Below are 13,765 nucleotides of genomic sequence, written 5' to 3'. Positions count from 1 at the left end.
ATTATATATTTTTTATTAGTTTGATATCTAAAAGAATAAAATTGTTAGTTTGATATTCGAACTTTTCATTAACATTGTCAGTCAACTTATTAATGTATCATAAACAACTTATTAAAAAAATATGAAATACTTTAATTTAGAAATTATAAACATTAAAAAAATATTAAAACTTAAAAATTAAAAATTAAAAAAAACTCAATATTTGAATATAAAATCCTAAAAAATTCAAAAATTCTAAAAATTTCAAAAAAAGAAAATTTTAATAAAAATAAAATTTTCTTCAATAAAAAGAATACAAAAACTTAAAAATTTGAAAATTAAAAATCTATTTTTTAAAATTTGCAAATTAAAAAAAAATTACAAATTTTAAAAAAATCTTAAAATTTATAAAAAAATTTCAAAAATTCTAAAAAATTTAAAAATATAAAATATGCTAAAAATTATAAAAAAATCAAAAAAATAAAAAATAAAAAACTAAAAATAAAAAAACTAAAAAAATATAAAAAAATTAATAAAATATAAAAAATTAAAATTGTAACATTCAAAAAAATTAAAAATTTTCATAATTTTTAAAAATTGCTTACAATTTTTTAACCATTTTTAGATTTTTATTATTTTCAAATTTTTTTATTTTTTGAATTTTTTGAATTTAAGAAAATTTTATTTGTTTTAAAATTTTCATTTTTTTGAATTGTTTCTTAAAATTTTGATTTTCTTGAGTTTTTAAGTTTTCATATATTTTCAAAATTTTTGAATATTTCTTTTTTTTATTATTTTATAATTTTTTAAAAAATATTTCAATTTTTTAAAGAAAAATTTAAATTCCTTTAGAAAATTTATTTAATGCTTATGTAATAAATGATGATGTAGTGTTGCTTGAACTTTTTGATACGTGTTAATATCTTTTTAGTTATTTATGTTATGTCAACAAGCTAATTGATGACATTAATCTTAAGTTTCAAGGTGGATGATGAAATGAAAGTTGAAGTATCAAATTAAAAATTTTATTTTTTTTAAAATACTAAACTAATAAAAAATTTATGGTACAAAAGTCAATTTTATATTTAATCTTTTTATTTTAATTTTTAAAATCAATAAAAATCGATTATAAATGATGACATGTCAAATATTATTATAAAATAGGAAATAAGATTAAAAACTAGGAAATAAGATTAAAAACGTCGATATTTTGAGAAATAAGTATTTTGAATTACTCAAATAAAAAAACTCTTAAATCTTATAAACTTGAGGTTGTAGATTTAAATGTGTGAATTCAAATGTTTAGTTAAATTATAATTTATTAATTAATTAATTAATAATATAATAATTAATTATTTAATTAATTATATAAATATAATTTTTATTATAAGTGTAACTTAAAAAACTCCTAAAAATAACTCCTTCCGAAGTTCCCAACTAGGATACTAGGCATACTCTTTCAAGTTCAAGAAGATATATGGAGGATTATATGGATGATGAACACAATCCTGCTATTTACAGATCAGATATTTGGTTAAAAAAAAAAGAATTTTCATTTTTTTCCCCCTTTGGGATGGATTGGGAAATTGATATATTTTGGTCCCCACTTGCTGCACCAGGGGCCTATAACTACAACGAATTAAAATCATAGCAAATATGAAGATAAAAGCACGATGATGCTACCAGTGATGTTTCAAACATTACCAAAAAGCTGAGTATTCTGTACCTTACGTTCAGATTCGCATAAAATCTTTCGACTTTGTGCAGAGTTATCAGAGCTTTTGCACCCTGTCCCGCAGCACAGTACAAAAGTGCCCACCATTTTGTGCACACAGCACTAAACTAGTCATAATCCTTTTGGTATCCAACTGATCCATCCCCTTGATTGATTTCATCTGGTTCTGAACTTTTCTTTGATCCCTTCCAGTTCCACTCATAAAAAAAAAAATAAAAAACCCAACAACCACGAAAACCCACCAGCTACAATTCCAACTTTTGCCAAAGTGATGAACTAAACACTCTCAAAGCTCTAGCTGTGTTCTAGTTCTACCGGGTACAGATTTTTTTTTCTACTTTTTGGTCTACCTATATTAGGTACCAAACGACAATAAATGTACCAATGATCTGAATATTCAAAGCGACCTAACTTATTATATTGGTGACCTTAGAGATCTGCAAAATTGTGGGTTTTGGACTTTTAGGCCTCTCTGCCTGAAATGATTAGGAAGCGGAGCCAGGTTGTGGGCGTTTCATGGTTTACTTGTGGTTCAGATACAACTAGAGGTCATTATCCTTTAACAATATTAATGTAGTCATTAGCAACTCCTCAGCAGGTTGGCATCAGTGGGAGTCCACTCCTGACCGGCTGACCCTCTGATGCTAGCTGCTTCAGGCGCCTCTTCAACGTTCAAGCTTCTCATTGGATTCTACAAAAAGGGAAGCTCACTGTTGGACAAAGCTTAAGTTAGAGGCCACCAAACACTCGCCATACCAATGAAATGTCAAAGAAATGGCGCTAGAGAGCTAGAGTGTGGCCGGTATTTCAAAATGGTAGGCCTACTATCGAAGATAAAATTTAAGTGGTACTTCAGAGTCATGAGAATCCAACGTCAAGCCAAAGCTAGCTAGCTCCTTCAACGTCCGCAAGTAATTGCTGTATGTAGCTGGGTCGACCACCAAGCACCCGGGGCATCTTTCCATGTGCCAAAAGTCATTGGTTTTTTCATTTTTTTTTTTTTCAAATCATGCCGCTTTCATATGGCTTGTTGTTCTAAAATAAAAGAGTTAGCAGTCACTGTGATCAGCAACATGATGTATTAAACTTGTAAAGTGATATGTACCTAATTTAAATGTTTCATATGCATAATTTTAGACGCACCAATAATTGTATGTTGCACTTCTTGGGGTAATAATTGGTTGACTGGACAAAACCTTTTTTAAAGTGCAGAGAGGTCTCCTCCTTGCGAGAATATTAGGCCACATTGATCTGTATATCTAGCAAATCATTAATCGAATCGCGACTGGTTTATCGCGTATGCTTGAAGGTGAGACAATTGAGTCATGTCTCCTATTTCCCATTGAGATTTTGATGGCATATCAATCTTATCCGGGGCCGCTGCATTACCCATGCTACTACCAAAGATTTGTTTGGAAGTGGTTATGCAGCACTGGTTCAATGGATGCAGACCTTTTAAGTTTAATCCATTTTTTTCATAAATCACACTTGACAATTACATTTTTGTTTAGAGTTATTTGTAATCGACCTAACTTTTTTGTCATGAAATGAACTAATAGAACAAAGTCAGGAAGTTAATATAGAATATATGCCCCTGCAGAGCCACAGGACATGAGGAGATTTCAAGTGCCGCAAATTATGCAAAGGAAGACATAACTTCTACCAACAGAAAATCTTATTGGATTTCAAAGCAGAAATATGGAATAAAAATCAGTACTAAAGCTGAAGCAAATCCCGACTGACATGGCAACTTAAGGGTAAATGCAGAACATGCGCAAGCTTATAGATTCCTCTTAAGTTTTACTGAATCAATTCAAGGCATATTTCAAGGTATTGATGGATAAAGGGGAGCCATACCACAAATTAAGGTGACAGCAAACAGTTGAAATGCTGTCATTCCGTGAAGTGCAGAATTTCTTTCCTGACATGATCATGCTTGAAAAACCTCATCTCCAAATGCTGTGTAAACTGTAGTATGATGCATGACTGCATAGCACAGTCGGTCCAAAATCCTAACTCAGCAATAATGCCCTTTGTTTGACTCAGAAAAGCACAACAAACAGATATAATCTGATGGATTGCTATCAGGCCGCCGCTGCATTTATAACCAAATGGAAAAATTACTACTTATCACTGTATAGCCACCTTATATACGTATATATTCGCAAAACTCAAGCAAATGAAATGATTTTCCATTGAATTTACAGATTAATCTACTTCTGCTCTCATCAGGAGTACTTGAGCTTCAGCAATGAAGATTATCATCCACTGATGTCAATGCAAATTAATGCTTACAAACTAGAATTTTCTTTTAGGAACCAAAACTTGCGCACCGCATCTACAACGTGAAGAGTTCAGCATGAGGACGACTTCATGCGCGCTAGACACCGCAATGATCGTTCAGTCGATTTTTAATATAGTAAACCTACAGTAAAGAATGAACCTCTCCAATTTTAAGAACACGCCATATGCTTAACATAGTTTTATGTTAAATTACTTAAGAATGAAAAACCAATTATACCTTAAAAAATTTCTATCTATATTTTACTGTGGCTATATTTGGAATGGGTGTCCGGTGCGATCCCGCCTACTGTGATCGGCTACCAAACCTTTTTGTTTTAATGGTTGATTGCCACTTTCTTTTTTCGTTTTTGCCCTTCCTAAGCCAAAAATGTATCTTAAACTTATTTTTTTCTTTTGTTTTTTTTTTTTATTATTATTATATAATAAATTGCTAAATAAAATTTATTATTATATAATAAACTAATAAATAAATAAATAATATTTTTATTATTATTAATTTTTAATATTTATTTATTTGACTTAAAAAATAATTTAATAAATTTTAATTATTTATTAATTTTATTAATGTTAGATCATTTAAAATTTGTCGCATACAATTTTAACTCTAATACTCTTAATAGTTATATTTTTCATTATAATTTATCTTAACGGCATTTTTATTTTTGCTATCAAACACATTTTATCATTAATTTTAATTTTAATTTTATTTTTATTTTTAATCTTTTAAATAATGACAGAATCACCTTTAGTGAGAGTTATTGAATACTCTAAAAAAATAAAAAATTTTAAAGAAATTTTTTTCTGAACACTATAAAATCAATAAATCTATAAACAGTTATATATATATATATTACAAATAATAACTTAAAAAAAAAATTAAATCCGTCATTGTTTAATAGAATCAATTTAATTGTAAATTCAAATGAATATAAAATTATTCAAAAATGTTCAAATCTATCCTTGTAGACAAAACACAAAATTATGGATGCTTTAATGGTAAAAGCGACATAAATGCACGCCGAAGGGAAAGAGAAAAATTATAGGTAAGGATTTTTTTTATCTGTCTCGGAGACATTGAATGATATCCATGACTGAATGTTGGACTGCTTTTGTTAATCGTCATGGGAAATGCTTCTTTAAATGGTGGCTCCAAGGTTGTAATTTGGAATTTCCAACCACAATATCATATGACCTTTAAGCCAAGAGATGAATTAACTGTAACAAAATTTTTAATCAAGTACAGTGTGGCGATCATTTGGTAATTGTCTGTTGTCAGACCAAACAAAAATAATTGTTGTCTGTCCGAATAAGAACTATTATTAATAGCCCTACTTTAACATAAAGTAATAGCTTTTAAATGTGGCCTCAAAGGTTTCCAATAACATGCTCCACGTATTAAAGGCTTGCTTTATTTTTTTTTTTTCATTAACTAATGAACAAATTTGATTCTTTTTGTAGAATTAATAAAATCATTTAATTAATTTGTGTTTTTTTAAATGAAGATAAAAAAATTATAGATATCAAAAGTTTAATATAAAATATATTTCAATATCATATTTTAAAAATAATCATATAATGCAAGGTGATGTATTATACATCGTTTTTTAGTCTGGTTATCTAATGTAATTAATAATAATACCTCGAGCCCTCAACTTTATGACCAACAAGCTGATCAAAACTTGTTGTATAGGGTGTTGATTTAAGTGTCTTTTGTACTTGTAGTCTTCATAGGTGAGAACTATACTATATCTTATATGAATAAAGCTATCTTTAATAATTCTTGTTAAGTTCATGTATATGAGTTCAACAACCTTCTTATTCCTCTTACTAAGGGTTGAAATCAGCAAAATTACTGGCTTCACATGCTTTCGTTACCATACCATTTCAATATCAATATTGTACCATGCAATGTTCTACTATTAAAATTCAAAGTTTTTTTTTTTTATAATTAATTCATATAATTGTTTTTAAAAATATAATATTTAATAAATTTAATATTCAAATTTTAACACTTAAATTTTTTTTTAATCTTAAATTATAATATCTTTAATATATAAATATATTGTATCACGCACAGCTAAATATGGCCAGTGTTGTTGCGATTGCTCCTGCTAACATCTCTTCCCACGAAATTGTTGAATTCATTGCTCTCACATGTGTATCATTTTGGTATCAATATTTTTTGGGAGAGAAGTATCATTTATTTTTACATCAATCGAGAAAGACTTTGTCAAGTCAATCTCAGTTTTTGTTGGAGAAGAGGGATTTCGTACACAACTCTATAAATTGAAAACCATGCATTAGTTGTGGAATCAAATCATCACTCTTTTTATCATCGCCAAAGTCTTTTTTTTTTTTTTTTTGTTTGTATAGAATAACTACGGTTACTATACAATGCATGTATCTTCTTTTCAAAACATTAAATTCAAATCTTCTTTTTTCATAAATTATCAAAGAAAAAAACTATGGCCGCTGCTAATATTTGTGTGGGCACCGCATGTTTCACATATTTATTGAATTTACTTTTGTTTACAAAATAAATACATAATGGATTGTGAATTTGGATCTTGTCTTAAATGATTTATTTATGTTTTTAGCTATGAATTTTTACAAAATTGAAATTCTACTATCAATATTAGTAAATTGTTTGATTTTTTTCAATTTTGATATCTTTTATTAAAAAAAAAAATGACCTTTGAATTCCTGCATAGAAACAAAACCTTTTGGCACAACAGTTGGGACTTAGGGTTCTGGATAATACATCATGTGTTGACCCTTAGTTACTACACTACTGGAGAACTGGATAATAAAGTCAGTGAGATTATTTAGGAGTATGACGCAATGCAGAAATTCACTGCTTGCACAGTGAAATTGTAAAAGTCCTCTCAATGAAAAATAGTGCTTCGAACACCTAAAACTAAAGGGGTAGAGTAGAGAGGATTGCATTGGAGAGAAAAAAAAAAAAATGAAAGGCAAATTAATATTTTAGTCCCAACACTAATTTCAATAATCCTCGTCTCCTTCCCATGAGAGGGATTTTCCCATAAAACCAAAAGGCCCTGACCTCAAAGCCAAAGTCTCTGTCGCTCTCTCTCTCTCTCTCTCTCTCTCTCTCTCATGTCATGTCATGCAAATAGCACCTAAGCTTTTAACCCCGCTCACTCCCTTTCACCCCATGACATTTGTTTCTCTTCGCCAGCTCATTCACAGCCCCAAAAAACACACTCCAACCCCAATCTCTCTCTCTCTCTCTCTCTCTCTCTCTCTCTCTCTCTCTCATATAACGTATTCTCCACCAGATCTCCGGGAGTACCCTCCATTAAGATGCGTGCTTTTTCAATCCTCTCGTTGGTTTAGACCTCTTATAAAATCTCCTCAGGCAACAGCCACCTCTTTTCAACATTACCCATATGCTCCTTTTTATTTTTTTTTCTTGTTGATTCGACTTTTTTTCTTCCTCGGTGTTTCTGGGTTCTCTTGTTTTGAGGAAACCTATTAAGGCAGAGGGAGAGAGAGAGAGAGTGTTGTGTGTGTGAGAGTCTGGGGTTTTTGCTAGAGAGAGAAAATGGAGAATGGGTTAGACAGAGAAAGTGGGTCGATGATGTTTAGCGAAGAGGAGTTGAGAGAGGTAACTGGATTGAAAAAAGGAGGAGACTTTATAGAAGTGACATGTGGGTGTACCAGCCATCGGTATGGTGATGCTGTTGGCAAGCTTAGGGTTTTCTCTAATGGTGACCTTGAAATCACCTGTGAATGCACCCCTGGTTGCAATGAAGGTCTCTTTCTCTCTCTCTCTCTCTCTCTCTCTCTTTGTAGCCTGTTTTCATACTTTCTTTCTCTCTTTCTTTCTTTCTCCATCCTTTTATTTTCCTTTGATTGTGTTAGGAAATGGGTTTTGAATTTTGTGCATGTTTAATGTTATTCAAGTTATGGGCGCATTTGACGTTGATGGTGTAGCTTTCTTTTATTTAATCGAGTTTTTGATAGAGTGAGAAGTGGATGATGGGGAAGCTTGAGTCCTTTCGTTTTGGTTTCTTTTTCACACAGTTTATGTGTATGTTGTTTTGTCTCAGTGACTTGGCTTTCCATGGCTGTAACACAACATGATGTTCACACATTTTTTTGGGACACTCCATCAATGACTTTGTTGGTTAAAAGATCTTATCTCTGAGTTTGTATCTTCAGAATCACAACCTGCATTGTCTTTTATTGCTGTGATTCTAAGGTCTTCGATTCAGTCTTTTTCAAAATATGGCTTTTCAAAGTTCTGTTTCTTGTCGCTAGACAGAGTAAAATTGTTTGAAGAAACATATTTAGCCTTATGGGATCTGCCTATGTTTTAGTTCTTCCTGTTCTGGTGGCATGTCATTGTAAAGTTGGGCTGGTGAGGGATGCTTTTGAGCATATTCGTGCTTGGTGTCACAAGGACAGCTATGTTTCCAGGGTTGGAACGTCTTTATGCGTTCTTTTTGTGTGCATGTGTTTTTCTTACATAATGCTACCATGTGAAAGTAGTACGAATATGGCTTGGAGGTTCAAACAGTGCTTCTACTTGCTGGTATTCTATTACTTTTAGTACATACCTCCAAAGTATCGCGACAATTTTTTTTTTCATTGAAAAAGTGTTATCGAGGAAATCAAGTTTGGCAAAATGAAGGCTTTAAACATTTATCAACTATCGTAGTTTGATCAATGATTAATGTTACAAATATTTCTCATCCAAAGGATGTTTAGTTAGGAGTAGATTACATACCTATATATTGTCTTCATGTGAAGGATCTTAGGCCTATAAGGAGGCTGTGTTTTGTTCATAAGAAAGAAAAAAATACCCATGTCATATGAAAAGAAAAAATGGTCATACACTTCAAACCTTGAAGTTAAACCTTCATCTTGTGGATCCATCCCAACTATGATTCTAAAATCAGGTGTATCTTTTCCTATTACCGTTGGTCATTATGGTGCTTGTTAAAAGACTGCGATGATTTTGGTGGCGGGACTATACAGTCAGGGTCCTTCCAACTAAAAATAACTAATACTTTTTAAGCTGTCTGTACTTTTATCTCTGCCTTTGCTGTTTAGTAGAGTCTTCCAATGTCAGGTGCATATGATATCATCTTTTCCCCATATTCTGATCGTCCTAGTTCCTTTTCCTAGTTCCTTTTCATTTTCCTAATAAATGTTGAAGCCTTATTTTTATTCCTTTTTCCTTTTCTAACTGTGTGAATGTTAATTTCAATGACCAGACAAGTTGACTCCTTCTGCGTTTGAGAAGCATTCTGGAAGAGAGACAGCTAGAAAGTGGAAAAATAATGTTTGGGTGATAGTTAATGGGGAGAAGGTTTCATTATCAAAGACTGCATTGCTGAAATACTACAACCAAGCATCTAAAAATGCCAATGGTACTCATAGATCCCATAACGGAAGAGTTTGTCATCGTGATGAGTTTGTTCGCTGTAGCATGTGTAACAAGGAGAGAAGATTTCGATTGCGGACGAAAGATGAATGTCGTATTCACCATGATGCTTTAGCAGATGTGAACTGGAAGTGTTGTGATCTTCCATATGACAGGTTTCTCTCCCCCATTACTTATAATGTTCTTATTTGATAAATAGGGTTTGTCAAGTCCAAGCCTGTTGCCTCTTACATATTAAGGTATTAGTCACTCTAGAACATGCATCTTGACTTAATTCTTTTTTTTTTTCCTGTAAAATATCCAGTTTTTAACAATTAAAATGTAATTTGTAGATAATGCGTGTGGTAACAAAACACTTCATCTCCAATTTGATATATAGTGAAGCTCAACTTTTCTAATTCCCAAATATTTGTCCATGATCTGTTTTCATTACTTCTCTAAGAAGAAACCATTTCATGGGCTGTAGGTCCATATTTGGCTACAGGAGGAAACTAATGATCAATTCATTCCTTACATGTTAGCTTCTTTTTAACTTTGCTTTGCTTAACTTATTATTTGTGTTTCTGTATCATTTTGGCCTTTTAATATGGAGTTGTTTTTTGTGCTTCATTTGCATTCATTTGAGTTAAAATGGATAGCATCTTTTACAGCTCATAAACACCTATGTGGTCACAACTTCTGAAAATTATCAATATTCTTTTCTAATGTAATAAGGATCAATATTCCACATGATTTTCACTTAAAGTCTTTTGACTGAATGTGAATGTTGAGAAACATGACAAGTAATTTTAGGTGAAGAACCTATTACTGCACATGAATTATGGTGTTGGTCCAACTGCAGTTCCTGACTATTCACTTTTCAGGCAATTTGACAACTATGCTTCGTTTAATCCCCTGGGTTTGTGTAAAGCTGGATGCTATAATGAGAAGCATCAAATCTTACTGTTTCATCTATTGGAACAAATTAATGGCATTCTTATTTGCTCGTATTAGAACCACCTAATATTGAGGTTACAAGAAATGAATTTGACTTGGTTGTCCTTCAGATCGGGGAAAAATTTGTGCTCAAGAACTTTACTGTTAGGCTTATAACTTCTGCATATGAAATGGTGACAGGTTATTTTTCAAAGTTCATAAAAGTTGGATTGTGAGATAGATAGGTCTTTCTCAAGGAAGGGTTCTAGATATCCTATTTGACATATTCAAGCAGAACCATTCTTTTCCTGGTTTCCGACATTTGTTTCATTGGTTGTATCTTAGGAAAGCTGCCTGCTATTCTCACTTGGGTAGCTTGCATAAATTTTTAAATAGAAGCCATCGGTCTATAAGAACTATTTATGTTTTCCTTACATGCTGTTAAGTCCTACCATTCTTGCTTTCATGTCTGTTTGGTTGTTGGTGTTTTCCTCAACTTATGCATTAACTTTCAACAAACTTTGTGTGCTGGAAATGCTTAAAGTTGCCAAGTTCATATAATAAAAATTATAATATTCCTGAACATGCAGTTTTTGCTATAAATTGGCTGACGAAGCTGAAACTTTCTGGTTCTTTTTTGAGTTGTGTTCTTGAATACCACCATTTTTTATTTTTAGAATTTAGTGGGAAGGAGGTGCAGAGTTCTGACAATTTTGACAGTTATCCATCAGAATTGTAGGATTGCTATTGTTAGTAATGGTATGAAAGCAAATGCTGAGAGAGAATGTTCTTCATATTGTTAGGATTTTGATATGAACATGTTAAAGGTTTTGCATAGAAGTTTAAGTCTTGACTAATTTTTTTCAAGTGGTTATAATTGATGCTATGCAGAATTTGCTTGCTTGCATGCAAATGTAGAACACTCGCATCATCTGCTGTGTTATGGCAAGTTGGCAAATTTCTCTGTAGCTCATAATTAACTTGTGTTCTATATTTCAGAATAACATGTGATGATGATGAAGAGCGAGCAAGTCGCAGGGTATACAGGGGCTGCACCCGATCTCCAACATGCAAGGGTTGTACTTCCTGTGTGTGCTTTGGGTGTGAAATCTGTCGATTCACTGATTGCAGTTGCCAAACTTGCATTGACTTCACTAGGAATGCCAAAGCTTGAGTCTTCCACTGCAGTCCTAGGGTGGGTTCTTTATTTGTTTCTTTAGTTGAGCCATCCCAACAGAAGAAGCCTTCAAAGACATTTTATTTATTTCATGTTAGACTTTTAAATTGCGAGCCCGAGTTCAGCATTCATGGAGCTCATTGACTGGTTTAAAAACTTAAAATTAATTAAATTTGATCTCCACGTTGATGTTTGGTCCATACTTCATATTAACATTTTCTGCTCTACTATATTTTCTCATTTATATACTCTTAAAATTTGTTTATTCATTGATATAATCGACAGATTCCATTTTTCTCAATCTTAACGCCGGACTATAACCAGACTTTCAGAGTTTTATCTATATATATATATATATATATATAAACCAACAACAACAAACAAACACACTGAGGAAGAGCAGCAATGTTATATTGTATGGGTTCTTCCATGCCAGCAGTTGAGATTGGGCTCCTGTCCAACAGCTGCGGCTGCACCCGCCTAGAAGGTAGACGCTATTATGTACAAGATTAGCAGCGCGTGTCGGGGTTTACTAAGGTCCAATCAATAGAGTAGGCCCAGTAGGCCTCCTGTGAATTAGGGAAGTGTAGTTGGCAATTGGCACAGACATTGCAGGGGTTGGCAAAGGAATAGGCCGCTGTTGATAATTCTGTGAAAGCATTGCCTACCTTCCGCAGAAAACCGGTTCGGAAAAATAGCATTATGTGGCTGCTGGCCAGGCATCCAATTATTCAAAACTCCATTTGAAGGTATATAAAACCAGAAGATTGTGGCATTGAAAATGGGGGAATGGAACAAAGCCAGATCCACCAACTAAATTTTGTTCTACGACAGAAGATGAACAACTATGATTATCCAAAGATGCCGAAACTAGGGAGAAATTATGTTGGTTCTGAGTCGGTGGAAGCTGACCTACTGCTGTTGATGTTTGCTGGTGTGAGTTCCTATAATTTTTCCAAGCCCCATTTCTACTTTTAACTTTTTTTTTTATTGCCTTTCAGGTTTCCCACGCTCTGGTCATTCATGCCTCTCTTTGGCATTTTTTTACATCCTCTATGTAGTCAACCTTTTTTCATCATCTGAAAACTCAGCATCATCTGACATCTACTCATCATTCTCACCAGAAGCATCATAACCTTTCTTGTGAAGATTCTTGTCATTCAGAACATGATTAGCAAATTCTGGGACAAAAGAGATCGACGTGCCTTCATGGATCTCGTTAGGGGCTTCACTCGCCGAATTATATCGTACACATTAGTAGGGGTTTTTTTTACAGGTTCAAATATTTAAATCACTACTCCCAGTGGTGATTTGTCGATGGTTATCCAAAGAACATAACCTTCATTTAGAGGGTTATGCTGCTTTCTTCGACAATAAATTTGGTACCAATCATCTATAAAAGCGTCAGTAACATCACTAGACTGACCTAGCTAGTATTACTTACAACTTTAAGTCAATATATAGCTGATAAAATATCACCGAGTTCATCTAAAAACCAATCAACAAGCTCTGAAAACAATGGTTTGAGTGTTTTAACAAGATTTGAGCAAAAATTGAAGGCTTGGCCTTTGTATTTTACAATGCCGGTTCAGACTTGAGCTTACCAACAAAAAAACCTCCAACAGGCACGGTGATGGAGTTGCAGCTGTAACATCCAGCGGTGGAAGTGGAAGGTCCACCTGCCACACCTGCCAAATTTAAAAATGTTTATTTAGAACTACTATTCAACGACAATAACTCCAGCATTATACCATCCCAATAATTTAACTTCAGCGATAATTATTTCAGTCATGTTGCTCGAAACTGCAGAGCATGTACGAGAAGTCTAGATTTACAATTGCAAAGAGTTGCCAAGTGCCAGCCTTGATCAATTTTGGCGTGATATGACATGGTTTCATTATGTTGAACTTAATCTGCTTTCTTAGCAGTGCAAAAAACAATAACTTTCAGCCAAAGCATGCCAAAAGATCTTTGAACAAGGAAAAGAGTTCAATCAGAAAAAAAAAAAGAATAAATAAAAGGAAATGGTCAGGAAAGAAAATCAGGCTACTCCAATAAACAACAGCAACAAACGCATTGTTTGCAGCTAACAAACGGGAGAAAATGCAGTCAGCAAAACACATTCAACAAAAGAAGACTAAATTAAACTAAAAGCAGAGAATATCTAGGTTGACACGTTAGTGAGATGCAAAACCATTACTAATTGGTTTTAAATTGAATGTATATCTAAAAATTTAAAATG

General features: G+C 32.7%; 1 protein-coding gene and 1 pseudogene across 1 annotated transcript; one reads left to right on the top strand and one right to left on the bottom strand.

Annotated features, from left to right (window-relative positions):
* Nucleotides 1-7,026: 7,026 nt before the first annotated feature.
* LOC111282503 (protein ULTRAPETALA 1-like) lies at nt 7,027-11,723 on the top strand. Its single transcript, XM_022870613.2, has 3 exons — nt 7,027-7,794; nt 9,262-9,586; nt 11,346-11,723. Exons 1-3 carry the CDS (start codon nt 7,584-7,586, stop codon nt 11,518-11,520), a joined length of 711 nt encoding a protein of 236 aa, XP_022726348.1. The 5' UTR covers nt 7,027-7,583; the 3' UTR covers nt 11,521-11,723.
* A 240-nt stretch (nt 11,724-11,963) lies between these two features.
* Nucleotides 11,964-13,413, bottom strand: LOC149518882 (uncharacterized; annotated as a pseudogene).
* Between the last annotated feature and the right edge of the window lie 352 nt (nt 13,414-13,765).

The sequence above is a fragment of the Durio zibethinus genome, chromosome 5, assembly GCF_047325235.1.
Source record: "Durio zibethinus cultivar Kanyao isolate XHJ-2024 chromosome 5, ASM4732523v1, whole genome shotgun sequence".
Taxonomy (NCBI): Eukaryota; Viridiplantae; Streptophyta; class Magnoliopsida; order Malvales; family Malvaceae; genus Durio; species Durio zibethinus.
Note: the sequence above shows the minus strand (reverse complement) of the source record. Positions and strands in the feature narration are given on the sequence as shown.

What these genes read in the sequence shown, in the direction of transcription:
- LOC111282503 (XM_022870613.2), top strand. Translation starts at nt 7,584, where the DNA reads ATGGAGAATGGGTTAGACAGAGAAAGTGGGTCGATGATGTTTAGCGAA. An exon ending in CACCCCTGGTTGCAATGAAG is followed by an intron (nt 7,795 to 9,261) that starts GTCTCTTTCTCT and finishes TTCAATGACCAG; the next exon opens with ACAAGTTGACTCCTTCTGCG. An exon ending in TGTGATCTTCCATATGACAG is followed by an intron (nt 9,587 to 11,345) that starts GTTTCTCTCCCC and finishes TCTATATTTCAG; the next exon opens with AATAACATGTGATGATGATG.